A 27,186-nucleotide genomic window follows, 5' to 3' on the forward strand; every position below is an offset into this window, starting at 1 on the left:
AGGTCGCCTTTCTGCCTGAAAGTAGCCTTGCTGTCTGATGTATTCAACATGTATTCTTACAGCTTGCAGTTGATTAATATTCCTATAAACTTGCAAGTCACCTTTCATCACCTTTTGAGGCTTTGCCCCTTTAGCATGCAAGGCCTTCTCATGTTGAAGGGCCTTAATGACCCCTATTGTTTTGGGAATCTTTGGTAATCTAACCTGCATTTTTCCTTTTTCCAAGCCATTGCTCTTAAATGTCTCCTGCTTGATCCACTCAGGCGCTAATAACCGTGTCTCCTCTCCTTAGGTCAAGGGCAGCTTTTACATTCCACCCAAAAGGCACCACAGTTTGAGATGAGGAATTCAGAAGAGCAAGCAGCTACGACAGTTTTACAGCGCCTGCTGCAGGAGCAGCTCAGATACGGAAACCCAAATGACAACCGTAACCTTCTTGCCTTACATCAACAAGCCACAGGAAATGCCCCCCCTTTCAACAGCACTGGGAGTCCAGCATCTCAGAACGAAGGGCTGAGCTCCCAGGACCACCAGCTTGTGACTCATGCTGCCCGTCAGGAGCCCCAGGGCCAGGAGATACAGGTGGACAACAGCATCATGGAGAAGCAGCTCTCCCCGCGACTTCAGAACAGCGAGGATCTCCCGACCTATGAGGAAGCCAAAGTTCAGTCACAGTATTTCAGGGGCCAGCCGCACGCTAGCGTTGGGGCAGCGTTTTATGTAACGGGGGTCACCAACCAAAAGATGAGGACTGAAGGGCGGCCCACGGTTCAGCGTGTGAGCCCAGGGAAGGTCCACCAGGATGAAGGACTTAAGGACCTCAAGCAAGGACACGTCCGCTCCTTGAGCGAGAGGCTGATGCAGCTGTCCTTGGCCACCAGCGGTGTCAAGGCCCATGCGCCTGTCACGAGCGCGCCGCTGTCCCCCCTCTCTCCGCTTTCTCCTCAGCAGTCAAGCGACCCTTACAAAAATTCTGGTTCCAATGAGTTCTACAAGAACTCGGTGCAGCCCCCTTCCCAGCCCAACCTGAAAGGGATGGAGCAGCGGGGTCCTCCTCCAGAGTATCCTTACAAAAATGTGTCCACCCCATCTATGAACTGTAAACCTCAGGACTCGGGACATTTCTATAGTGATCATCGCATGAGCCAGCAGGGAAGATCTGATGGGCCTATGATGAGGTATCAGCATCCCCCTGAATATGGGTCAGTCAGGTAAGCAAGAGCTTTTTTTTTTTAAAAAAAAAAAAAAGACTCTGTGACATTTAGCCAGATAAGGAGAGAAAATACAAAATTCAGTCTGTTCCTCTTGCTCCTAAGGCAGGTTATCGTTCAGCAGAGATCCCATCTCTGTTATGTGAGACGACATACTGTGTTCAGCTACGAACTGTGTCTGGAAGGACTGTAATCTGTTCCAATAGCATTACCACCACCACCCCCCAAAAAAAAAAAAAACCCAGCTTGATAGATAGATTTTATTTTATTTTGTTTTTTATGGCACAGAGAAGTTTAATGCAGCTCCAGAGCCCTACAGAAGGTTTATTAAAAAAGCCGAAGCTGTGGTGTGATTCACTGAGGAAACTTGCTGTTACATATTGCAAGACTAAGCTGTGCTTTAATTAGGTCTGCCAAGACGAAAGATCTTTTTCGGTTTAAACCGCACCTAAATGCCACTTAGGCAAGGAGAAAGTGAATGAAAGCAAGAATAGTGAGAGGGGGGAAAAAAATCACCTGAGCTTCCTTTAGAGTTTTCCAGATTTCATTTTCAGTGGCCCGCTGAACGTGTGGGAGCGGGGCCCGGAGCGTGCTTTGTGCCTCCTCCCGGCCTTGCTTGCTTGGCGGTTGTTGAGGTAGAGATATATATATATTTATTTTTTTTCCTTGCCTTGGTTGAAATCCCAGCCAGTGCTAGTTTCCTCAAGATCAGAAGCTAATTTCGGCTTGGGCTGAACACTGGAGCGCGTGTGGGTGAAGATGAGGTTTTACCCAGGCGGGCTGGAAGTACGGCTGTACTCTGTACCCCCTCCTCTCTGTCCGAGCCCAGGTGGGACTCCAGCGTGGTGGTTTTGGCCTGGCTTTGAAGCTGGAAGGGTGATAACAGAGTAGCAATAGGAGGCAATGCTGCAAAAGTGAAGGGCTGAGGGCTCTGTGCGGCTGTGTTTGCACAGACTGCGTTGTGTTTGAGGGCAGCGGGAGGAAGAAACCGGCCCGTTTGGGAGCGGAGTCTGTGCTTTGGGGAGTTTGAACCGGCCAAGGACCTTCCCGGTCCTGCGGGGAGCTATTTTCAGAGTTTGTCCACCATTGTTTGTGATCCGAAATGACTTCAGCAGCATACAAGCCCGATGAAAAGGCCCTTTGATCTGGCTAAATAAATAATAAAGAGGCCAGGAAGAGGGGAGGTAAAGGGCTTTTGGGGGGTGGCCTGATGATTGCAGAATTTTGTTGAAAACGTTTTTGAAAATTTGTAGGCCTCGACTCTCTGTGCACACAGGAAAGGGAAACAAGCCCCGAATGGCTGTCCTGCATCAGCAATACTCGTGATATTATATATAGCGTATCCGAGCCGTAGCCTGCTTGCTGTGTGAGGGAGAGGTATTTGAACACGCGCCAGCAGTCAGCTCCTCTAGACAGGGCGATTTTTGTCTGCATTGGATGGATCCTGGCTGCTTAGAAAGAGAAGGGGGGAGGAGGAGGAGGAAGGTTCAGCTGGCAAGGTTTCCACTAGGGGAAGCAACTGAAATTTGTCTTCAAAGCGCTGGGAGTCTAATGAGGTTACTTTTTAACCTAAATAGCTGCGCAGAGAAGAGGTTTCCTTTGCAAGCAAATGCTGAAGCAGGAGAACAATTGCAAGACTAATCCATAAATTACAGCGCGGCGTAGCCGGGGCAGGGAGCGACTCCTCGGGCCCCCTCCCTCTCCCACACGCTTTAAGAGAAACTGTCACTTAGACAAGAAACCTTCTGTGTTACTAAAGGTGCAGCTGGGGAATGGCTGGAGTATTTTAAAGGCACACAGCCCTTGGAAGCCCATTTCCCTCGCGCCGTGCAGTGCTAACGGGCATCTTTGCAACCTCTGGAGGGCTGAAGTGTTTTCAGCCGCTCCGGTTTTCCTGCAGTGGGGCTCTGTGTTTATCGGGATTAATCCAGACTGTTAACCGGGTGCATTTTTTGAACCGTGTGTCAAGGAAGCAAAGCCCCTTCTCCGCGCCGGCGAAGGCACACCCTTTGCTGCGGGTTTTTCCCCTCATTGTTCGGTGGAATTTGAGGGTGACCTACCAGCACGGCTGAATAAAACCCGTCGAGCAAGATAAACATTGGGGAATTCGCAGCATTCGCGTGATTCACCCTGCCCGGGCCGTGCGGTGAGCTCAAACCAGTCTGCAGGCAGCCGGCCTCACCTGCTCTAGGGCGGTGCGACTCTGGGAACAGGGATGTGCTCCGAAGGACGCCGGTTTAATGTAAATGCTGGGCATGCCGGAGGCATCTGCGCTGTTATTTGGAAATCTTAAAGCTCAAGAGAGGGCTGGCTGCATGGGAAGCTCCAAAATCCGATTCTCTCCCTGTTATACCAAGTGCGCTTCCCTGTTAGTGATGGAAACAAGTGTTCGGGTCGGAGGAGGAGAAGGGTGCCGTGGGCTCGCCATCCTGCAGGGTCTCCGTGCCTGGCAGGACGGCCAGCCCCAGGGGAGAAGGGGCTGCTTTCGGCAGCGTCTCGGCTCGGAGGAGGCCGTCTGCCTCTCCGATTCGAGCACCGTCCCCTGTTCAGGGCCCGAAAGGCAGGGCTCTTGCTGGGGGATTAATCCCATTGACTTCAGAGAAGCTTTCTGAGAAGGTGGCCTGCAGGATTTGTCCCGTAATTAGTAAAGCGCCTCTGTGCGCCGCGTTGCCCTGAGCAGCATCAAAGCGGGGCATAATCAGGTATGACGAGGAAGCAGAAAAAATGCGGCCGTTTGGTTTGGGCAGCCTAATCAAGCGGCGTCTGCCCCCTCCTGTGGTTAATGTTTCCCGGGCTGTGCGGGAGGGCTGTGGGGGAGAGGGGAACCGTAACTGCTCGAACACGACGCAGGCAGGAGAAATTGGGAAGCTGGAGAAGCTTTTACTGAGCCGGAGACCTTGCCTGATCTCTCTCTTCGGCCGTCCCCGCTTTCCTTCTCTCCCAGCACATCTTCTGCGTGACTTGGAGTCTGCGCTCCCGGCAGCGTCCGGACTCCTGCTGGCTAAGTTTGCTTGCAGAACCGCCCTTACCCATATCTCTGTCTTCGTGACTTAAAAGCTTACGTGACCCTTTTAGTTGCAGAGCCGTAAATCCAAGCGTGTACTTGGCCCACGTGGTGCGCTTCTCCGGTACGTGCCAGAGGGTTTAGGGGAAGCAGAGACTCTTGTGTGGTACAGCCTTCAAGGTGAAGTGGCCCTTAAAATTACGTTTTCAGACTTAAACACTTGTGGGTGTTGCTGCACTGATATTCCCCCCCCCCCCCTTCATTTGGGTTTAAGGGCTTTTTCTCACTGAGGCAAATTGAAGGATAGCGAGTAACTTTATTTTCCATGTATTTTGAGGGTCTTCCTGCATTTTTCTATGAAGTGATTAGATTGGATTTAATTTGAATTACTCCTGCAAGGTTACCTGATTACTGATTATATCAGTATGGATATGGAGGGAAATTTCTCTTGCCATTCTATCAACAATTCTGTTAGCTGACCTCAGCAGCCAATGATACTTTAAAATTTTGGAGTCCTATTTAAAAACCTTGAAAAGTCCATCTTGGTTCATTTCCCTTTCTAAACCTCTGAATCCAAACCTGGGGTAATGGGGAATAAACTGTGCAATTCTCATGTTAATCTGAGGGATTTCAGAGCCGGATATTTTGAACCCATAAAATACATTTAAGTGTTTTGTCAGACAAAATTGGAAGTGGTGGTGATGCTAAAAAAAATTCTTTGCACACATATGCAAAAGTTTGCATGCAAGATCTTATAAAGCTGTTAGCTGTCACTGTGAAGTTTCTAGGTAAAACAACCCATCTTTCAAAAAAAATATTTCCCTGTTGAATTATCTCATTTTCCTGGGAATATAAAAGCTTTTGTGACAGTTTAGAAGCTGTACATCAAGCCATTTCCAGAGCTGATAGTGCAGCAGAACTAGTGGCTCCTAGCTCTCACGTCATGGCTTGAACCCACAAGGTTGGTGTAATCTCAAGATGTGAGAGGCTGTGTATGTGAGTGCCTAAATGCTGGAAATTTTGGAAATGTAGCTTGTTTAGAAATACCCAGCCATGATTTCCTAGAGTTCTTCTTTACAATAGGTTTAAAAAAAAAAAATCATTTCCAGGCAAGTCATACGGACTGTCCCTTCAGAATTTATCTGCTGCCGTCGCTTTTCTTTGGCCACCTCGGCATTCCTGTTGGGAGTGCTCGGGCCCTGTGGAAATCACAAGATGCTGCCCATGCTTCTTCTGGGATGGCTGAATAACGAGGTGCTTTTAGTTGAATAGCTCCAACTGTTTGATACTGGCATTTAAATAGTCCTCATTAACTTTATAATATTAACACACTGAGATTGGCGGAGGCAGTTAGCCTCTCCTAGTAATTGCTTCAGCTTCTTTCCAGACTTAGAGGCTATTTTGTGGGTTCAAAATCAGAAGGGTGCTTTTTTGCAGCCATGAGGCATGCTAGCAACATTTTGATCAGACCTTTTTAGGTCGCCATAGATTAATTGTCACAACAAGGTTATTCCATAAATGTTTATGATATCAAAACAGAGCAATACGATGTTAGGTAAAGGGTAAGGTCAAGGAACCAGGTGATTTCTGAAGATGCAACGTTAGCACATAGCCTGGGTGAGGAAAGAAAGTAGCTGGAAACCATCTGTGATAAACTAGATGACCCTGAGCATGTCACGTGGTCTTTGTGCCTCATTCTCCATTATGAGAACTAACAAATAAAAGTAATGAAATAAATGCAATAATAAATAGAGCCGACCTCCCAGGAGAGGAAGAGCCAAGTTGCTGCTACTAAACTGAACATTCCTGAGGAAATTAGTTGCACATCTTTCATCTACGTGACCCCCGAGATCCTCATGCAGCAGATGATCCTTCCTGGGGAAAAACAGCTCTTGAAATGACGCTGCTGACAGGGAGTGCAGTCACTGGAGTGTGAGAAAGAAATAAACAGTATCTAGAGCAGCAACTCTTTGTTTTTTCCCTACGTGGTTTGTTTTTCTGTTAGGGGGATGTGTCTGTCGTAGTCTCTTAGCAAGGATGCTTGGCAAACATGCCTTCTCGGCTGTCAGGATGCCCCACACTTGAATAGCAAACCCTTTGCTGGGCTCAGCGCGTATGATCTCCCACATGCCCTGCCAGCCAGATGTGATTAATACAGCCGCTTCCCCTTTGGCCGGGTAGGGAGAGTTGGTGCGTTTGCTCTGCACAGAACAGGAAGGATGATGCCGAGTGTTTGCACAGCGACCAAGAAGCCCGCCGTGTAACCCTTTAGCTCCTAGTTCAGCTCCGTGCTTGCTGTTATCGGTTGACGTGCTGCTGGCACTGCTGGTGTGGTGGGAGAGCTGTGCTGGGGGTTCTCTTGTGCGTCCCATGCCCGTAGCGCACTCGGAACAGGCCCACGGGGTCCTCGGAGGTGGCCATGGTGAATGCAGACAGCGGCGTGGCACCTTTGGGCACCAGCTATGGCCAGGTGGAACAGTACGTGCTCTCCCAGCTGCAGGGTTGGCAAATTTTATCAGGAGTGTTTCAGAACACATTGCACTGCTGGGCTGGGTTTGCCCCAGCCTCAGCTCTGTGCTCAAGAAGGGACTGGCTGTGCCTTAGAGAGGGAGAGACTTCAACTGCTAGTGTAAAGAACATGCCAAGAAGTTAAGGCTGAGTGTCTTCTGAGAAGGAAGCAGAGCCTGCCTCCTGAAGCCATCCAGCACAGTAAACCCACACGATGTTCTGAGAGTGGATACTTCCTTGGCTGACACAGCAGAAGTTGAGCCTGGGATCTCCAGGGATTGGGAAACGTGAGCTAGTGAAGCTTGAGTTAGTTCTGTAACAGATTTGTGCATGATGCACATTGCTAGATCTGTCTCTGATATCCTACAGAGGTTATTGTTAGGAGCAGTAAACACACCTACTGCATAGGTCTGAGAGCGCTCCTGAATTGAAAGTCTGCTTCTGACTCTTATGTTGGCTTTCACATCCTTTAATTCTCTCATTTTACCAGGCTGCAGCTTCTTGGTTGGCATTTCGGAGTGCTTGGAGCAGTGGTGCCTGGCATAGTAACAGAGAGCTTAGCCATTTCCTTTAACCGTGCATCCTCTGAGCTGCAGGAGAACATTCCTTGTTTCTACATGAGAGGTTGTGCGTTTCGGGACAGAACCAAACGGCCCATTCCTAACAGTCTTCCGTTTAGCCATTTTATCCACAAAGTGTGGAAAGAAGTTATAAAAATAATTCTGGTCAGTAGTTGTTGATGGAGTTTCTCCTAGTGTTTCTGTACAAAATGGACTTAGGAGGAAAGACCTTATATATTTAGAGTTTATTTTCTGATAGCTGTTTGATTTTGAAGTTGGTTTTTTTTTTTTTTTTAACCCTCTAAAATGAGGAAGAACTCATGTATAAATCTTTTGTGTGGGATGACCTGTTGATAGAAGCTACACAGGTACCTGCCTTCCACACCTTGTCACTTGGTTCACACACCATCTTCTGCATGACTTTCATGGAACTTCTGCTCTCTGTTTTCTAGGCAGAACCCAGATGTGCAGCTGCAGTTACAACAGAGACCACCTCACCACCACAGCCCGACTTCTTCCTTAACGTCCTTGGGATCTTTGACCTTGCTTCAGTCTCCACCACCATCCAGGCTATCCCCTTCCCAGCATCAGCAACCTCTGACTCCAAGCCAGGGAGATCCTGCTATTCTGCCACGGACCCAGCAGCCGTTCTTGTCAAACCAAGTCCATCAGGGAGATTTGTACCGATTATGTCAGCCCTTCCTAGGCCCGCAGCAGCAGCAAGGCGACTCCTACTCAGTCATGTCCAGGGCTCAACAGATACCTTCCCCGTATCAGCAGATGCAAGTAGATCCTTTTGCCATAGTTTCCAGGGCCCAGCAGATGGTCGAAATCCTGTCAGAAGAGAACCGGTCTTTACGACAGGAGCTGGATGGGTGTTATGAGAAAGTAGCCCGGTTGCAGAAGGTGAGTGGTTTTGGATATTGGGTACTCTCCTGTGTCTAATACCCTCCTTAATTGAATCATCTAGTATGCATTTATTATATTGATTGCTTAAGGGACTGATTAGCTACTTTAGAGCCTCATATATCTACACTGATCGATCTCTATCCTGTCCCTTTGGGTAGTAACTTAGCTTTGTCAGAAGATACCATCAAAGCCCTCGGTTTTATTCTAACAGGTGACTGACCATGCTCTAAGCAGCATTCCCATCAGCTGTCTTGAAGAGACTGTCTGCTTGGCCTTCTTTACTTAAAGCAAGTGTCCTTGTTTCTAGGATAGCAGAAGGCCTCATCTTCCTATCAGTCCAAAAAGGGTTTAGAGAGTGGTCTCAAACTGTAGTCACTCAGGGGGACAGCAGGGGACATTGCTGCAGAACTGACTGGCAGGACAGTATGTAAGAAAAGCACTGCTGCTGTGGCCACATGAGAGACCTTTGGATCTGCAGGACTGAAACTAACACATTTTTTGGCACTGAAATTACTTTAAAAGCCCTCTCTCAATACCACGCAACTTCTATGGAAACATAAATATGCTGTTTAGATCAAACTATTTATCACCTTTGGCTTTATGAAAGGACTAAGTGATGCTAAAGCCGTTCTCCCATATGTTTTAAAAAATTCCAATGAGAGCTATCACTAACACGCACGTGTAGACGTGCCTTCAGCGCGGCCTCACAGGAATTGCTTGTTGATGAGCAGTGGTTCAAAGCTGTGCGGCTGGTGCGGCCTTGCAGCGTGAGAGGGTTAGTGCCGCTTGCAGGTTAGGGCTCTGTGGGCCTCGCTGTGCTCTTTGCACTGTGCATTCTCCAGGGCCATAAAAATGTGTGGCTGATGACAAAACACTTGTTTGAGTTCAGATGGCCCATGTGGTTTCCCACACTGGTTCATTCCCTATGTTACCTCTTTCCAGTGACATGTTCGTTTTGATTTATTTTATTTATTTATTTATTTATTTATTGGAAGGTTCCTGGAAGTGCTTTAGTGAAATGTTTTACTGTTTCCTGATGATAAAAGGAGAATGAAAATGAACTGCTCTCACTCCTCTAGTTGATCCTTTACTGGAGACAGGGCTGGTGGGGTTTGCTATTGCGTGGATCCGCACTTCCGTAGCAATGCAAAACCATGCTGGGTGAGAAGAGTTAGAAGTGAATCTCCTTCTGCCTTGGGAAAGCAGTTGCTTGCTCAAGATCATATTGAGAAGCTTTACACTGAAGGTTAGAAGGAAGGAGAAAACATATTTTATTGCAGCTGTTCCCCCCTTTCCCTGCTCCAACACAATTTAGTAAATTGAATATTTAAAAACTACTAATGAAATTGTAGAATTGTAAGCATAGAACATCAGGAGGTTTTATTGTGAACTTTAGACCATAAAAAATACAAAGCTGCAGAGTTCATCAGTAATGCAGGATCTGGCAGTAGCAATTTTTAGCATAGCTTTGTCTGCTGTTCTTGTTTTATTTTACTTATTTAACTTGGTATCACATTAGCTGTTTATATAATTGTTTTTTACCCAAGCTAACAGTAGTGCCAAACTGTTATGCACTACCCCAGCCTTTTGAGGAAGGCAGATGACATTTGTGCATTTTCAATTCCCCGTATCTGTGCTTTGATCGTATAGGGCAAACAGAGCTAGTGACTTCAAGGAGAATCCAGATCTTTTTTTCAGCCATTGGCTTTATAACAGAGGATCCCTTGCAAATCTAAGGCTCTATAGCTTTACGTGATGTATAGGTGTAGGTGTATTTTATCTCAGTAAAGAAGACTTCAGAGCCTCAGAAGGAAGATTACTTTTAAAGTAAAATGAATTGCTAGTGATAAAATAGTAAGTGCTTATTTTCACTTCCTCTGCAGCTGGAAACAGAAATCCAGCAAGTTTCAGAGGCATACAAAAACCTGGAGAAATCATCTTCTAAGCGGGATGCCCTGGAAAAGGCCATGAGAAACAAGCTGGAAGGAGAAATTCGTAGGCTTCACGATTTCAACAGGGATCTGAGAGGTGAATGAAGTAAAACTTTTCTTCATGTGTTTGTTTTGTTTTTTATTGTTGTACTTATTCAACAGGCCAGTGCTTTGCTGCGGGATTCGTTGTGTCTGGCACAATTGCAATATAATGGGATACTCAGGTATCTTCAGTCTGGGATTTGAAGCAGTTGCTGGGAGTACAGAAAAGACAGGTTTAGGAGAGTGCTGTAGTCTCTCATTACCAGCCTGTTTCTCATTGAGAAGAAACATGTGATAAGCCAAATACCAAAAAACAGATGCAAGCCTGGAATTCTCTCTTGTCTTATATCCTAGACACAATTTGTACAATTTGTTCAGTTTATACAAATGGAAAGACGTTTTGCTGACTGCCTAATCCCACACCAGGCATGTTCACTTTATTTCCTGTCCAGTGACCCCTTCGCACTGACATACAAACTGCAGACTGTCTGCTCTTCCTGAAGGTCTTGTCATTTCTTATCAAAGCAAGCATCTGGTTTTTTGGATCCCCTTCTCTTTTCCAGGGTGAGATGTTGTTAGTGTCTGGCTCTTGCTAAAGAGGCTGAGGCAATACTGTGCCTGGGAATGGAGAATGATGTTGAATGGTATTTGACCTTAACATGGGTCAAAGTTTAAGCGTTACAGTTTGAAAGGCAAAAAACACTTGTGATTTTTAGATGTTGAGAGGTGTATAATAAGTGTTTTAAAATATAAGTTTAATTTTTTATAAAAGCCTTCTGATTGCTCTACACATCATCTGCTTTCACTGTCCTTAGTCTTTTATTAGACCGTGTTCCCAGAAACTGTTTTGAATCTAAGAAGTAAGGCCATACAGTGCCCAGTGCTATCGAGAAGGACAGTACACAAAGGCCTGCATTAAATAATCTTATTCATAATAAAATTCATAGCATAAACATTTCATTTATACATTCATAGTCTGATCTAAACTTTTGATAGCCTGCAGAAAGCAGAACTGTTAAACCTATGCTTAAGATTTTATGTTTTTCCCTAAAGTTAGATAATTGAACCACAGTAACTTGATCTTCTAAGTCTTATGATTGAGTGGAGGATTATAGGGGAATCTTTTAATTGCATGGTGAGATTTATTTGGGTGGAAAAATAAGTTTCTTTCCAGAGATGTTTGAAATCATTCTTTATAAAATAGATGCAAGACAAAAGACTGAAATGAATCTGTTTCTTGTAGTCTGAAGTCTACGAAGTGGCTCAATGTATTTGTAAAGATAGAAAAAATAAATTTCTTATGTGTTACAATAGTTTTAAGTAATTTCTTTGGAACTCTGCTTAATCCCTTTTGACTCTTTGTGAATGTCTACTCAAGGACATGATTAGAAACATTTCAAAAGTGTTTTTATTTTTGGCTGTGTAGAATTAGGACATCCGTTCCCCTAGCTTGCGTTAGAAGTGTCCTGAGGAGGCGTGACTTCATTCCTGAAAATTTTTGATTCTTCAGTGTTTCTTTTGTTGCAAAATTCTGCAGAACGTATGGAGACAGCCAACAAGCAGCTTGCAGAGAAGGAATTTGAGGGGTCTGAAGACAATCGGAAAACCATCTCTCAGCTCTTTGCACAAAGTGAGTTACATATTTGTTATGGGTCAGTAGAAGTGCTCTGGTCAGTCTGGGAAGGATAAAAAAAAATGCGGCGGGTTAGCGTAGTTCAGATCTGTCAGTCCGTCAGTTTTCTACTCAGGTGGAAATCAGGGCAGTGACATTTCAGAACTGGCAGTGGAGAAAGGAGGTGGAATTCAGTATTTCCTTTCTGTCAGGGTGTAAAATCCATCTTATGTCATTTATTAGAGATTTCAGAGGAAATAGTGTGCAGTTACCTTGCAAAATTAGTTTTTACCCCATAATGTGCAGGATAATTTGTGCACCTATTTTGTCCCCTGCAGGCTTTGGGCTTAAACCTTACCAAGGTTTAAGGCTGGCAAGAGTCTTGGCATGAGTTAGGGCCGGTGGGCCTGGGATCCTGACGGTCTCCCATCTCTTTCCTCTTTAATTTGCCACTGCCATATCCAGTTCAGCAAAAATAAAGGGGATTAACGCTGCTTCCAGTATGCTGGGCTGGGTCATGGAGGGTCATGGATTCTGTCCACAGCAGTGGATTTCTCACAAGGCAAACCAAAATGACAGATGTGAAATGCTGCTTTTCCTTTGTGCTGAAACGTCTTGAGGCTGACAGTAGCGAGCCAACTCCTCTCATCCCATGGTGTACTCCACCCTTCTGACAATGCTCACTTTTCTCCAATTGTTATATAAAAGGTAATGCAATAAAATTGCAAAATAGAGAAGATTTTTCCATGGTGCAACATTCATTGCTGCTTCTCTGACAAATGCTGCTATCCCTCCCTGGTGTTATATTTAGTTTATTCCTTATGACTTAACATTGCGAATGGGTGGCTATCAGGGCATGAATTCAACTCTCCTGCTGCTGGTGGTAAGTCTGTCAGTTTAGTCCAGCTTTTAAACTGAGTTGGTGGACTTTGAGATTCCAGGATGCACCCAGAAAGGTGGTAAGACATGTTTTGTTGCTTATGGTATCTCTCTGAAAGAAGGCCAAAGCTGTGAGGCCTTACGTGCCACTATGCATTTTGAGGGAACGTGGAAACCTCTCGGTGCTGCTCCAAAAGCCTAGCTGCAAGCACTTACAGATCAACAAACAGACCCTTGGCACTGATGGATACCTTCTGGCGTAATGCCACCCTGCCTCATCTCTACCCATCTTCTGCAGTACACAGTAGCAGGCTGACGCTGTCAGCAACTCATCTCCTGCATGGAGGAGAAATACTGGGGTGGGGGGAAATGGGTAAAAGAATAGGCTGGTGGTAATAGCAGCCTCTATCCGTGTGTTCTTACGGCGTGCGCTCGCTCCAAGTTGTGATCCGGGTTTGTTCTGCAGGGTTCTGGAGCGCTCTGTTTGTGCACAGCTTTCTTTTGCAACCTCTGTGTGGGCTGCACAGCTTCCCTGACAGAGGGGAATCTGCAGCTACTCTGGGTTGCTAAAGCTTTGCTCTGGGCTCTCTGCTGGCAGAAGAAAGGGAATAATTGTGGTCCTGTAAATGTAGTTATGCAGATGCTTGCACAAATGGGCCTGTGTACTCCATATGCAGTCCCTCCTAACACCCAGGATCTAGTTCCTGTTTTTCAAGCCTTCCACTCCTTGTCCTCATTCCTTCGTCGTGGGATATTGGTTTCTGGAATGCAGTTTCTCTGGTGTCATCAGCGCTGGGTGTAGATCACTCCGGGGAGTATTCTGTGGTTATGTATCCAGCGAGTGTGCTAATGTTATCATTGTAGCTGGCTGGCTTGAGCTGAGAATGACAACACATGCAGAGGACATCAGCTCTCTGTTGTGGCTTTGCTTTACACGCTTGTGTGATAATTTTTCCAGTCCCCAGCTATTTTGTCCGGTTTGTTTTTTCTAATGAAGTCAGTTGCCCTGTTCTTTAAACAGCATAGCTGCTCCCAGTGGGCCCAGCTCTTTCTGGAGAGCAGCTGAAAAGGAAGAGCTGCTGGGTTTGGAGTGGTTTTAAAGCTTTGGGCACAAGCTGGGCAAAAGGCTTTCCTGAACTGCAGGTCTGCCTTGAGCAGGGCAGGTACAGGTGCCTCAGCTCTGCCCCAGAGAGTCATTTTTAAGGACAGCAGAAGAGGACTGAGGAGTTTTCATTGCTCACTTGTTTCCTGGCTCCTCTTGTGAAACTGCCAGCAGAATGGGACAAGTGGGTGGTACTCCGAGAAGGGGGGCAGCTACCCTGGGCAGAGCCACCTTCCTGTTTGTGGGGTCAGTATGGAAAAAAGGAGCACCAGTCTTTCAGACACAGAAGTCTACCATCTCCTCTCCCCAGCCTGGGATATTGAAATTACTCGGTTCGTCTTCCAGTGCTGAAATATCAGCGATGAAGAGGTGCCAAGTTTCACTAGCCGTCTGTATAATCGGAGCAAATTGCCTAACTGTACTGAGTGATGCACCTTCTACCCCTCCTCGCGAGCACTGTGGCGCATTGTTACTTGAAGCGCCATGCCTGTTTTTCAGGGTTGCAAATTCTTCTCTTCCTTGAAAGCCATGCACTTTTTTCCCCTTAGCAGTAGATTTGCATTCTCTCTTCTTTAGGGAATTCCAGTAAAAGTTGTCCCATCTTTCCTTCACTTGTGGAATGAAGGACTCCTGAAAACTGGCTAGAGAAAGACTGCTGTCTATTGATAGTTTTCACTTTGTTTTGATAGACAAGGAAACACAGCGGGAAAAGGAGAAACTGGAAATAGAACTGGCTGCTGCACGCTCCACAAACGAGGACCAGCGAAGACACATCGAGATCCGCGACCAGGCCCTGAACAATGCTCAGGCCAAGGTGGTGAAACTGGAGGAAGAGGTAAGGATGCTGGGAGGGCGAATCTCGGATAGCTTGCGTTCCAGTAAAAGTGACTGTGGGAATGAGTTTGTCTGGTGCAAATTAGGAGGAAATCTGCTTGCTTCAAAGCTGTTTATATCGGCTTAGCTTTGTGTTGGTTTGTTAAACCACTGAACTGCGCACAGATAAGCCACAAATCTCTCTTTCCCTGGAAGAGCTTTCGTCTAAGCAGCCACATTGCATTTTCTTTTTGTTTTAACTGATAAAAGTGGGCTGGAACTGAAATTCCAGCCCTGGCAACCTCCTGAACTTGGCAGAAGTTTGGGTCTGGGTGGACTTTTAACTAATAGCAAAGGAGTCCGGCTTGTCCCCTTGCCAGGTGTTCCGCTTACACCAGGTTATCGTGGAGCACAGCCACGCAGATCATGGTGTGTGCCCAGCATTCATAACAAGCTGAGCATGACCTTGGTTGTTTTCTCTCCCCTCCCTTCCTCCCTCCTGAGAGGGAATAATGCATTTGAGCTGCTTAGCTGGGCAGCTTTCGCAGCAGTGTCTTTTGCAGCCTTGTCCCTGCCGCTCACACGCAGCTCCCACCTCCCTGCCCTTCTGCGTCATAGTGTCCGTCTTCTTTCCTCCTGCCTACTCCTTTCCTCTCCAAGGCTCCATTTCCCGCTCTCAGCCTCTGCTTCCTTTACTCCTACTCTTCCTCCATAGAGAGCCTCTGGAGGAAACCTCATGATCAGGCGGACTTCCTTCACTGCAGATTTGTTCTCTCCTCCTTCAGTTCTGCCATCTACTGCCTACCAGCTCTCACCACCTCCCTCAGCTGCATGCAGTGCCTACATCCAGCTGTGTCTTGCCATCTTGGAGATGTTGCTCAGACCCTCCCTTTGTCTGCTTCTACTCCGCTCTCCGTTCAAGATCCCCTGCTCCAGCAGAGGATGGTGCTCAAATAAAGTGACCATCCTCCTCTTGTCTTGTCTGCCTTCCTCCTGTCTCCTGGCACAGATGTAGTCATTTCTTAATTTTAGTCTGCTCTTTTGTAAGCTCTGTATTTGTCCCAGTACCCCTTCCCCTGAATCCCCCGTCCATTTCTTTTCCGCTGTCCCTCCTTTTTGCCCCTTGCAGTACACTTTTAATCACTTCTGTTTCTCGGCAGGCCTCCCTCAGTCTCTCCCTCCCTCCCTGGATCTGCTCTGCTTATGCAGGTGCTGGTGCAGGGTTACCTGCCGTCATGCTTTGGCCATGTCAGCCTCTCTCCCCAGTTCCCCACCCTGCTTCCCTTTCTCCACCACATCAAATACAGGCTGTTGGTCTTTGCTTTCCAGGACCCTCATGGTTAACCCCATCCTGTTTGTTTTCTCTCCCTGTTGTTGAGAGGGTGTCTCCTATCTATCGCCCTGTTTTCCCCCCCTCCCACCAAACAAGCACCTCAGCGCTTTCTCCCGGACTGCCTTCACCTTCTCCGCAAACACTGGCAGAGCTGCTTCGAGCTGTCCTTTGCTGTGATGCCCATGACATGGCTGGCAGTGGCTAGCCACAAAGCCTCCTGCCTCTCATGCTAATTCGGAGTCTGTCTCGCGTGGCCTGCCCTGCGTGTGTGCTCCCGCCTGTCATCTCGGGTCCTGGGCTTAGGCCTGAGCTCTCAGGGCAGGGAGCTTTCATCTGTGTAGTGCTTAGCATTGCCAGGCCCTGCCCCATTGCTGGGGAACCAGCTTCTCCGTGAATACAAATTACAGTAATAAAAAACCCCAAGAGCAGAATCAGGAGAATGCTTAAATATCAGAGGCCGTTTTCAGCCTCGGTGTGCACAGCCACAAGTCCACTGGTTTCACCAGCACTGCAGCATCCTCTGGCACAGCAGACTTGCACCTCCGTTGCTCACGAGGAAGGGGATTGTTAAGCGAGGATAGTTTGAACATGAGACGATTCTGTTTGGATCTAAAGTTGTTCTGTCATTTAAACTTGCAATATATTGGGCTCTTTGGCTGTCATTAAGAGACCTTAAAAATCTGGTGTGAGATTAAGTACGCAAGACATCCTTGTGGCTTCTGTGGAGCTATGCGCCTGCTTGGAGCCAGCGTGCGTATAGGTGCCGCGGTCCGCCAGGGCCAGCACGCACGGCGCTTGGCTAGGTCGAACCTCTGCGTCAGCGCTAGTATTGGCTTCCTCAAGGTGAAGTTGGAGCCTTTAGGGGCGATAATCATTGTATGTTTTCCTCTTAAAAGACTGCCTGATTTTACCGGAAGAGTTGAATAGGGGGCTGCTGCAAAATACTCTGCCTAGGTAAAATAGTAAAATAAATAAGTAAATCTGGGCTAGGTTGCGCGATACCTTAAAAACCACACAAATGTGCGTAGGCTGATTTTGAGTGAAATGCCCTAGTCTAGCTTGCATGAGGGCTTGTGGTCATTTGCATCCAACCTTTGCTCGAATCCCAGGGTGCTCAGGAAGTGCCACCCTTCCTGTTGTAGATAAATATGGAAGCGTCTCAGGGAGCAGAAGTTAACTCTGCGTTTTCCTAGAGGTGAGGGGGAATAAAGGGAAAAAAGAAGGGGCGAAGAGTCACTTTTGCAGGTTTCCCAAATCACTTTTTAATGAAATGCTTAGGATTATAAAGCATTTGTTACCTCATTAGCATTAAATTGTGGGAACTTCTCAAATCCCTCAGCTGTTTGGTAGCTTTCCGAAAGACAGCCAAGCAAGCTGTTCAGTGCTCAGAGCACCGCTGAAAAAGAGCTCGAAATGTCATCCTGAGTTAGTGGCATTCAGTGACCAGGATATATGAACAATTTGTCAATTATTTCTTTTATTGCTGCCAGCTTCGTTTGAGTTGCTAGTCCCTGTAATTGTCAGGAATTTCCAAACTCGTCCTGCAGAAGAGGGTGGAGTTTCTTACGCTAAGGTTTGGCAGCCACGCTGGCTCGAGGCCCGAGGGGGGTGTGCATATTTCAGTTGCATCCTGTAATGTGAGTTTTCAGCTTTTTTTTCTCTTTCCTTTTCGACTTCCTATTAAGCGGACTTATCCTGCCTTGTATTCACCGGATTCTTTATTAAAAAAAATGTTTTATTTCCATTTTGAGTGCTGTGAGCCACATGTCGCTATAGTTGAATTCAAAGGTTGCTGTGGAATCAGAACCTCCAGATTGTTTTCAAAGTCCTGTGCCTGAATTGCCAGTTTGGGCAAAAACACTCATATGTAAAACATAGATATTTGTCTACTCCTATGGATCATTGTGAGATTTTATATATGTTCGGATTCTAGCGTCCGAGATAGAGGGAAGAAAGAGAAACACGGACGCTAAATGTTACGGAGGAAAGGAATGTTCTTGGAGATATCTAAATACAGCGTGAAGCAGTCAAAAGCAAAAGTAGACATTGACAGCGTATTTTCCCCAGTCTGTTAGGAAGGGTGAAATGACTCTTCAAGTTTTGGGTGAGCTGCCATTAAAATAAGTAGTGTGGAGTGTATTTCTGCAAAGTGGTAAAATGGGTGAGCGGTCATGGGTTTTTAAAACAAACTTAGATATGTCTACAAACAGACTTGCAAAGTGTGTATATGTTGTATATGTAATATTTAAACTTTATTACTTCTTTACTATACATAAGGATACGCAGTAATTTAACCCTTATTTTCACTTTTCCATTTTCATTCTTCCCTTTACTAGATGTTTCACAGTAACACTTAAGTCAGCAGCCCATCAAATTTATTTCTAGTGAAGTGTTAGTTGTCTTGTCCTAAATCAAAACTTCAGATTATTTGCATTATACACAATAAATTTGAGATAGGTTGAATACATTTGAATTAAAACACATGCTGGCTTAAAAATACATATTGCAGTCAGAACTGATCAGTGATAACAGTATTTCCAACTAAAAACTCTTTTTTTGGAGGATGGATTACGTTTGAATGGCTGCTGAGTGCAGCAGGGGTGTAGCTGGTAGACAGTCACGGGTGGCCTGTATGTGGGAGCATTTAAAACAGTCACATTACCATGCCTTAGCCAGTATCTGCTAGCATACGCCTTAAGAGCCTTCAGCAAACAGAGCACGGTGTTAAACTTCCCTGTGCTCGGAGCCGAAGGAGAATTGCAGGGTTTGCAGAAGGGAGCACCCTGACCGCTCTGCGAGACGCTGGATACGGGCTGGCTTCTTTGGAGTCCTTACCAGGCCTATAATACTGCACCGCTGAGTTTGTTTAATGCCAAATATTTTAGCTAACCACAACTGCTGGATGTAGAGGGTACAACTGCTTCTGCTTTTACACTCTAAAAGGAATTTTTAGGACTCTCATTGAATTCGGTCTCTTCTGCTTTCGCTAGTTGATTCTTACTGTGGAAGACCACGCTTCAAGTTTAAAGGAGGAAGAAAAAAAGTGTGACTTGTACTCCCCTGCTCCACCACTTCACAAATGCCTTAAGGAGACAGTTCTGAAAAATAGTGACTACCACTAAGACGTAGATACCCCTGCAGCCTTTGCCATCTTCATGCGTACACCTTACAACAGAAAGCAAAGCTAGACGTCCCTGCTAAGAGAGAAGAACTGGGAAGGTGGGGGAAGGGAAGCAGATTGAATGAAATATCCTTTCTAAAAATGGCTTAAATTTAGAGGCTGTACAATCTTTCAGCCATCAGAATTCAACATAAACCAGATACCAGAGCTTAGATATTATATTCGTTTCCCACTCGGCTATCGTGGGGAGACATAGCGCGCTATTTCTGATAACACTGGGGGTTCTGTCTGCGGGGAAATGTAGAAACATTCATTTCCCAATGACGGCTATTGTACTTTATACGCTGTATTGGAGATACTTCCAGAACAGAGCTGGGGCTTGTAGGGAAGAGACCCGAAGGAGAGTTTGAGTGCTTGAAGGCTGGTCTGTTCTTTTTTTCAGTCATGTCTGTGGGTCTATAAAAAGACACTCCTAGTCCCTACATGCATAGGCTCTCAGAGCTGTATGACTACTCCTTTCAGGACGGAGTTGCTTTTAAAGAGAACGCTTTCTGGAAGTTTTACTGTTCATGGATGGATTGAGTGGAAAGGAGAGAAAATTCCCCTTCTTGCCTGTAACGTCTGTGTGTGAGCGTGTGTTTAATGACCTGTATCTCTGTAATGATGCAGAACTGGCTTTTTATTACCATGTCTCTACCTCTCATATTCTGCCTGTTAGTAATTTTCCAGAGGTGGCTTTGAGAGTTATAACTTATTTTAACACAAACAAGCGGAGAGACGACATTATGGCATTCCCATGCAACAAGCACTGCTCCCTAGCAAGGGGATAGTGTTACCAAATTGCTTCAGCATGAGTTCTCGCTGGGGCCGGTGGCGCCTTGTTGGGCCCGAATTCAAACAGACTGCGGGTTCAGAGGCGTCCTAGAGGAGTATAGTCCAACTGCAAGAGGGAGCGGTGGTTTAAACGTGCTTGCTGTCTTTTTTTTTTTTTTTTTTTTTTTTAATATATATACTACGTTTCTGCCATAGTGAGCAAATTCCTGTGGGGAAGCACATTTTCAGCCGCATCTGAATGCATTCAGCTTTAGGGTAAACCCAGAATATAATGAAAACACCCTGAATATATTAAAGAAAGGACTTTAAAGTCATCAGGAATAGTGGGTGGGAGACGAACAGATGCTGATGAGTGTTAGCAATTTGCTGAAATAGGACCTGTCCAAGATGAAGAGGGTAATCGCTGGGTTTGTCAAAATGCCTGGGAGGGTTTCTGAGTCATGGCTAGCTGTGCAGGAAGTCCTCTCGTCTTCCCCAGAAAAATGCTTTGCTGAGTAACCTATCTGGAAGCGATGAATCTCTTTGCAGGGGAAGGCCATTTCTTGCTGCTCACCTGCCCCGTCTGGGGTCACGTTTGTTGCGTGGTCGCAGCGCCGGTCCAGAGGATGCTGCAGCCTCTGCCTCCCTGGTGACCTGACAGCGGAAACTCCTCATCCCCGCGTGTCCCCCGTGGGAAACCTCTGTGTCCTCTTCAGAGCCTTTCTTCTGCGTGGACTCGGGGTCTCTGAAAGTGATTGCATGGCTGAGAGGCCTAAATCAAAGCAAGGAGCAGAGTTCGTTGGCCTCTTTGCTGGTGGGTGGTTACAGCGATAATCCGCCGTTCCTATCCGATCGGACCGCTTTGTCCCTAGCCATGGGTTTCAGAGCGCGCGGATGCTCTCTGTAGCAGAGGAGCCTCCAGGTTGCCGGCTGCCCGGCCTTAGGTCATCGTAGCAAGTCTGCTGTGTGAAGAGCTGCTGAGGACCAGCTCCCACTTTTGTGGCCCAGTGAACGTGTGTGTTTAATCGCTTCATTCCTGTGCGTTCAGAGCGGCTGATTCGTTACCCCGTGCTGGAAGCCCCGTAGCTGGGAATATCGGTGCGCAGGTGTTTTCATGCAGTAAATCTCTCTGACTAAGCTGGAAACAGATTGCCCTTCAGGTCAGCCAGATCGCTTGTGAGCAACGCCATCTCCAAATCCCGAGTATATCCTGCGTCTCTCTGAGCCCTGGAACCTCCCAGCCGGCGCTTGGTGGCGGAAAGCAGCCTTGACAAGGGAAGGAGGAAGTGAAATGAAGAAAGCCAGACTTGATCAGGAGGCCAGGGGATCTTTCTGGGGTGTCACCTGCCTCAATATGCATCTTTGTGCGCTACGTTCCTGCAGGGAGCCGCAAGCCTCTCCTCGCTTGCTCTATTTTTCTTGTCCTCAGCCCTGTTGCAGAATTTATATAAGCGTCTTAGTGGATGTGAACTGCAAAGTGACTGCTCTTGTTTTAAATGGTTAAATTAGAAAACACTGGTAGAGTTGAAGCCTGGCCTCTAGTATATGGTTAGGACATTTTTTAAAGCACTTAGGGAATGATCTGGAGAAGATACTCACACTATTAAAGTTGTCCTGCATGCTGTAGGAAGTGCCGGGGAGGAATACGGTCCTGCTGGAGTGCTCTGCTGTGCTTCCAGGCATGCACGGAGGTTATTTGAGATCTTACGGTCCTAAAGAGGTGTTATAATAAAAATATTATTATAAGTGCTCTGTATTTTCAGAGCACCCTTCAAGGCAAAATAGTTAGAATACATTACGTGAGCATAAGCTTGCTCCTTAGTTAAGTGCAGTCCCATCAAGAGGAAAACTATCATCTTGTCAAATTGATTTGAAATTATGTCTGGAAGGGTGTGACCGCATCCTCGTGAAGGTCTGGGAGTGAGCTCTTACCTGGAGCACGTGTTCGCTGGCAGGGAGGCCTGTTGCAGCGGCCCTTGATGCCACCTCCCCCGTGGTGGCTCTCCTGGGGCTGCTGGCCTGCGGTGGCCCCTTTGGGTTCGGCACCGGCGGAGAGAGAGCGGGGCATCCGAGGCAGGGGCCCGCGAGCGAGCCTCGGCACCCTGCCTTTCCTCCTTCCCCCCCGCTCCCTTCCGCCTGCACTCGGGAAACTGTTTCCACTTCCCGTCTTGGGAAAACATCCCCGTGCTCGCAGCTTATGGTAATGAAACCCCTCTGTGCTTGGGAGAAATATTGCTGCTCCTCTCTATGTTGAGGAAGAGTTTAGAGAAAAAAATTAGACTTCATTGGTGCAACTTGTGTGGAGAATCCTGGTTCACATGAAGCTAAATTGTCCTTCTCAGGTGTTTGCAGGAGCAGGTATTTGCAGGAGCAGCGATGGCAGAGCTGGAAGTGATTGATGCTCCCAGAACGTGCTGCGGGTTGACTGGGTGCGGTCAGTGCATGAGATAAAACCATCTCTTGTGCAAAGGATAACTGTGTCCAAAGACACATTAGAAAAGCTGCATTTTCTGTGGCATGCACATGTATTTTGAAATGATTTGAAGGATTCCTGAATTAATTCTGTGCTTAAGCCATTTAAAAAAAAACACACAAAAAACAATTTTTCCAACATTTATAATTCTTATTAACACAGGAAAATGAAGTGTATTTTGTGAAGGAGGAAAAAAAAAATCCGCTGTCTGCGAAAAGCCACTGAACGAGCCGTGCCTGCACTTTGGGTCTGGTGCACGGGCTGGACATGTGCAGGCAGTGCTCGTCAGCTGGGCAGGAGCGCGTGTTGCAGCGTTTCGCCTGCCGCTCGGGCTGGCGGCAGCGCTTCCCGAGGGAGCGTTTCCGTGGAGTTCCTGCGTCCCGGGTCTTTCCTTGGCTGGGCCCTTGGTATTCTTTGAATGTAGGCCAAAAAGTTAATCCACACATGCACATTCCCAGGTTTATTAAGTATGAAACTAGTAAAATGTTGTCGTCAGCTACCTTTTGCAAGGAGAATTTTACCTGTGTTAGATTTTTTTTTATTTTTTTTTAAGAAATTTCAATATTTTGCAGCAGCTGGTGGGAGACCACAGGTCGGTCCTTCATTTCATACACAGAGGAATGGGAGTGCTCTGATTTTCACTAGGTTGTTATTCAGCTCGATGCATCCCGTTTCTCTGGTGGTGAGTTTATTAGGTGGTTTCTTACACATGTGCGGGAAAATAAGCTTGTGTGCAAAACCAAGGGATGAGGTGCTCTTGATTTCTAGGTTCTGCAGCTGACTCAGATTATCATTTTTGGCTGGTTACCCAAACGCTTTGAGCTATTGTTAATCTAACTGTAAAATTGTTACATTAATATATACTTTATTGGAGTCTGAGAGAGCTTAATTCAGTGTTATTAAGCACTGTGATTTGGGATAAAAAAAGCTCTACTTAATAAAACATTTTTATTGATTTTTCTGCAGAGCAGCAATTGAATATTAGTTGAATATTAATTGAATATTAAAATGTTCTTGTCCCTCCCAATCTGAACAAGTTTGAAATCTTGAGCGATCAAAGAATAAAAATCCCTTTCTACTGTACATGCCCTGATCGGAAGGCCTTTGGCTGGATTACTCGCTATTTGGCTGGATTACTGAGCTATTTACTGTAACTTTTATTATAAAATACTTGTTTGGGGAAAATCCCCTAGGGCAGCAACATTCCCGCTGTGAGATTAGGTGTTTGCTGACTTTAAAAAGAGAAGAAAAGGATACCGTGTCTGGGATTAATAGTGTGTGGAGATTTCCTTCTCTGCTATTTGCATTGCAGTCTCTGGATTGCTGCAAGGAACAGGAGCATAAAAAGTGAAAATTTTGAGGAAAAATATGCTAGCACCTTTTTGGAAGGAGGATACGAGTGGCTCATTGCGTTCAGATCAAAGGTCCAGCAAGTCTAGCGTCCTGTCTCTGCTGTTTCTTACAGTCAGTTCCTAGGGAATACTGTAAGAATACGGCAAAGAATTGGTGATACTTTTCTCAGAACACTCTCCCTGCTTCCACGAAGGACTTCCTGAGCTAAAGGTAGTGGCTTTGTCTTTAGTGTCCCTCATTGTATTTTCCTTCCATGAAGTCACACAGTAGCTCTTTGAACTCGCATAAGGGGCTCTGTGTTTCGCCTCGTGGTGCTTCTTTAGACTTTGGCTGTGACTGTTGGGAAAAGTTGCCTTCTTCCTACTATTTTTGTATTTAAGCATTTGCCACAATCATAGCTAAAAAAGCCGTGCCTTGCGTTTGCTACTGCAGGCCAGCCAAGGGTAATTATTACTTTCTTTTCTTTCTTAACAGAAAACCATGTTAGTAGGTGTGCAGTATTCTGTATATTAAAATAGAGTTGGGCCCTGGGTGCGTTTCTATCTGGGTTTTTTTAATTCATATTTTAGTTTAGTTTTATTCTGCCTAATCTTGCCACGGCAGTTGTTGGCTCTCCCGGCGTGGTAGGTCGCGTCGCTGACCGTGGGGCAGGATGGCAGCCCCTCGCCAGCCCCTACGCCCCTTCCCGCACGTCGCTGCTCGGTCGTTTGCAGCAGATGCTTCCCTCGGCTTCCGCATCGCTACCACGGGGAGGCTGAGGACGGGAAGGGTAAGCGTGCCTAGCGGGAAGGCAGAGATGGGAAAGGCCGCAGCTGTTCGGAGTGTCTGGAGTCCGAAGGAGGAGTCTGAGGCCCACTTAGAGCAGTAACCTGGAGATGTTCCTGCTGGCTGGTCTCACTGCGCTCTGTCGTGTCTATAAGGCTGGAAGCTGGCTTGCTTGTTTTTGTTACTTAGGTTACCTTTTTTCCTTTGTTTCAGCTCAAAAAGAAGCAGGTCTACGTTGAGAAGGTGGAGAAGATGCAACAGGCGTTGGTTCAGCTGCAGGCAGCGTGCGAGAAGCGGGAGCAGCTGGAGCATCGGCTGCGGACCCGGCTGGAGAGAGAGCTGGAATCTCTCCGCATGCAGCAGGTACCCAGCGCTTCTCTGTGCCCTGCTCTGTTTCTTGTAGCGTTGAACGTTACACCATGCGTGAAAAAGGGCAGTTTTTTTTTTCCATGTTTTAAAATTAGAAAAAATTTTTTTGGTAGCTAATGTCATGGACTTCTGGCTTTGAGTTTTCTTTTTTTTCAGTTGATTAAAGTATTACACTTCAAACAGAAAATTTAGGTAAGGGAGCAATGGGAGATCCATCACGTGGAGAGGTTGAGACATAGCCATAGAGCTGGATGCTATTCTATCTTTAAATAACCTGGTTATATATTATTTTATTTTTAAAAAATATTGTTCACTGTTTGAGATTTTATATAAAATTCTCTAACAGGTGGACTGAAAAGGCCCTTTAAAAAGCTTTTGCCTGTGGGAAAAACAATTCCATAAATGCAGTTGATACAAAGTGACAGAAGCTTGGTGTAGAATATGTTCTTCCAGTTGTAACTTGTATCTTTTTCTGGGGAAGGAATGAGAAGTAAACTGTGCAGTGGTGTTATGAATTGGATGTGCAGGTTCAGGTTTATTTCAACACTTAAACATAGGTGGACTGGCAGGTTGGTAAGTTTTGCAGAAAATAGGATGCAGGTTTATGTTCTAAGTTTCATTTAGTTCCAGGTTAATTTTAGTCCTCAACTGCCGCATCTACATAGGAATAGATACTTAAATCTTAATTACATTTTTGTATTGGTTTTAGTAGGAGTTACAGTGTGCAAATAAAATGATTGTGAGTTAAAAATTGACAGTGCATATGTACCTGTATGGTAAAAGGGGGTAAAAGAATGAATTACATCATGCCTAGCTTATATTTAACGGATAACTGTTTTGGGAGCTGTTTCATATTGCATTTAAAAATCTAGTTGTGTCAAGAATGTGGCATTATAAATGCATAGCATATTAAATTGTTGACTTCCTTCATTTTTGCTTGTATTGGTGTGATGTTTAACTGATGCTCTTCCTAATGACACGATAGGTATTAGTTTGCTTAAATTAAGAGGAAACAAGCTAGCGTACTTTTATTGAAAGTGTCTCAAAGGGAAAGATTCTATACTGGCATTTTTGGTTAAAAAATAATTGTTTAAAAATTCTTCCTGTTTGACACAGATGTGCATAATGAATGTACTTCAGTAAACTTGTTTCTTCTATGTTAGCTTTAGATTAGATACTACAGACCCCACAACTTTTGACTTTGAACCCAAGCCAAAACAAGAAGAAAGCCTTGTCTGCCCAATTTCTTTTCTCTTAAATGATTTTTTTTTTTTTTGTATTTTTAATCCTGCCAATCCCAGACAAGACTCCCATATAAAGCTGTATGTTTTATCCTTTGGACTTTTAGCACAACAAATCTTAACTCTCTTTCATGTTCGAGAGAAAAGGAACACTGTCTGTCTTCCAGACCTTGCTTTAGAACTGAATTATTTTTAATCCCCAGTTACTTAATCCACAGGTACACACAGATCGTATTATTTCAATAATCAGATCCTTTTAAAATATTTTAGGTGTATTTTTTTGAAGGTAGGATAGCTCTTGTAAATTACCTGGTCTAGTCCTCTTTCTATTACCCTTTCATCACTGGCCATTATTATAAAACACTTCCCATTTTAAATTGATCTTTCATTAAAAAAAAAAAAAAAAGAAATCTATATCTTATGAGGGTTGGAGGAGAAAATTTAACAGAAGCATTTATTTAACGTGATTATTGCACTAGGGCCATTCTCACACTGCTTGGTTCACCTGGTCCAAGTTTGAGCACCAGAGTGCTGAGGTGAGTTGTACTTCTGTATCCCAGTTCTGCTCTTGCCCAGACTGGTGCAAGTCCCTCGAAATTAGTGCATTAGTTAGTTTTTGACTGAAGCAGTGTTGGAAGTAAGTCTCTGTTACTTTAGGCAGTAAGGATGGGCTGAAGGCATCAGACATGAGTAACATGATGCAGCTCTCCAGCACATTCATGTGACTTTGCATGTGGGAAAAGGGTCTTAAGGAGTATTTTCCATCGGAGATATTTGCTTGTTGGTATTGACCAGCTCTGGAGTAGTACCAGGAAGTGCTCTAGCGTAGGTGCTGTGAATGAAGCTGGGATTTGACTTTTGAACTTCAGCATTTGTAAAATAGAAGGTGCCTTTCTTGTGTTACATGAGCTCGTATCCAGGTTTTGACAGAGATAGACTGAACTTTCAGCTTAAGCTCTGAAAGAGACCTTGAGCATCACCGAGTCTGCCCAGCATGGCACAGGCTGCAGCGTTGCACCCCGAGGGGTTCTTGCATCAAGCCAGTACTGCTCTGCACCGGCCTCTGTTCACACACAAAAAGCAAACCAACCAGCCCCCAGTCTTACGGATGCATCCTGACACTTCTTTTTGTTTTACTTTTCGGAAT

The 27,186-nt window shown here is 45.7% G+C and overlaps 1 protein-coding gene across 7 annotated transcripts in view; it reads left to right on the forward strand.

Annotated features, from left to right (window-relative positions):
• Window positions 1-27,186, forward strand: part of AMOT (angiomotin) — a 59,905-nt gene that overhangs the window by 26,911 nt on the left and 5,808 nt on the right. For all 7 annotated transcript variants that reach the window (XM_064518119.1, XM_064518118.1, XM_064518120.1 and 4 more), the window contains 6 exons: window positions 293-1,211; window positions 7,736-8,189; window positions 10,076-10,220; window positions 11,703-11,795; window positions 14,448-14,593; window positions 24,643-24,792. In XM_064518119.1, the coding sequence (XP_064374189.1) occupies window positions 340-1,211; window positions 7,736-8,189; window positions 10,076-10,220; window positions 11,703-11,795; window positions 14,448-14,593; window positions 24,643-24,792 (1,860 nt within the window). In that variant the 5' untranslated portion in view covers window positions 293-339. The remainder of the gene's footprint in view (window positions 1-292; window positions 1,212-7,735; window positions 8,190-10,075; window positions 10,221-11,702; window positions 11,796-14,447; window positions 14,594-24,642; window positions 24,793-27,186) is intronic.

This window comes from Dromaius novaehollandiae, chromosome 11, assembly GCF_036370855.1.
Source record: "Dromaius novaehollandiae isolate bDroNov1 chromosome 11, bDroNov1.hap1, whole genome shotgun sequence".
Classification (NCBI taxonomy): Eukaryota; Metazoa; Chordata; class Aves; order Casuariiformes; family Dromaiidae; genus Dromaius; species Dromaius novaehollandiae.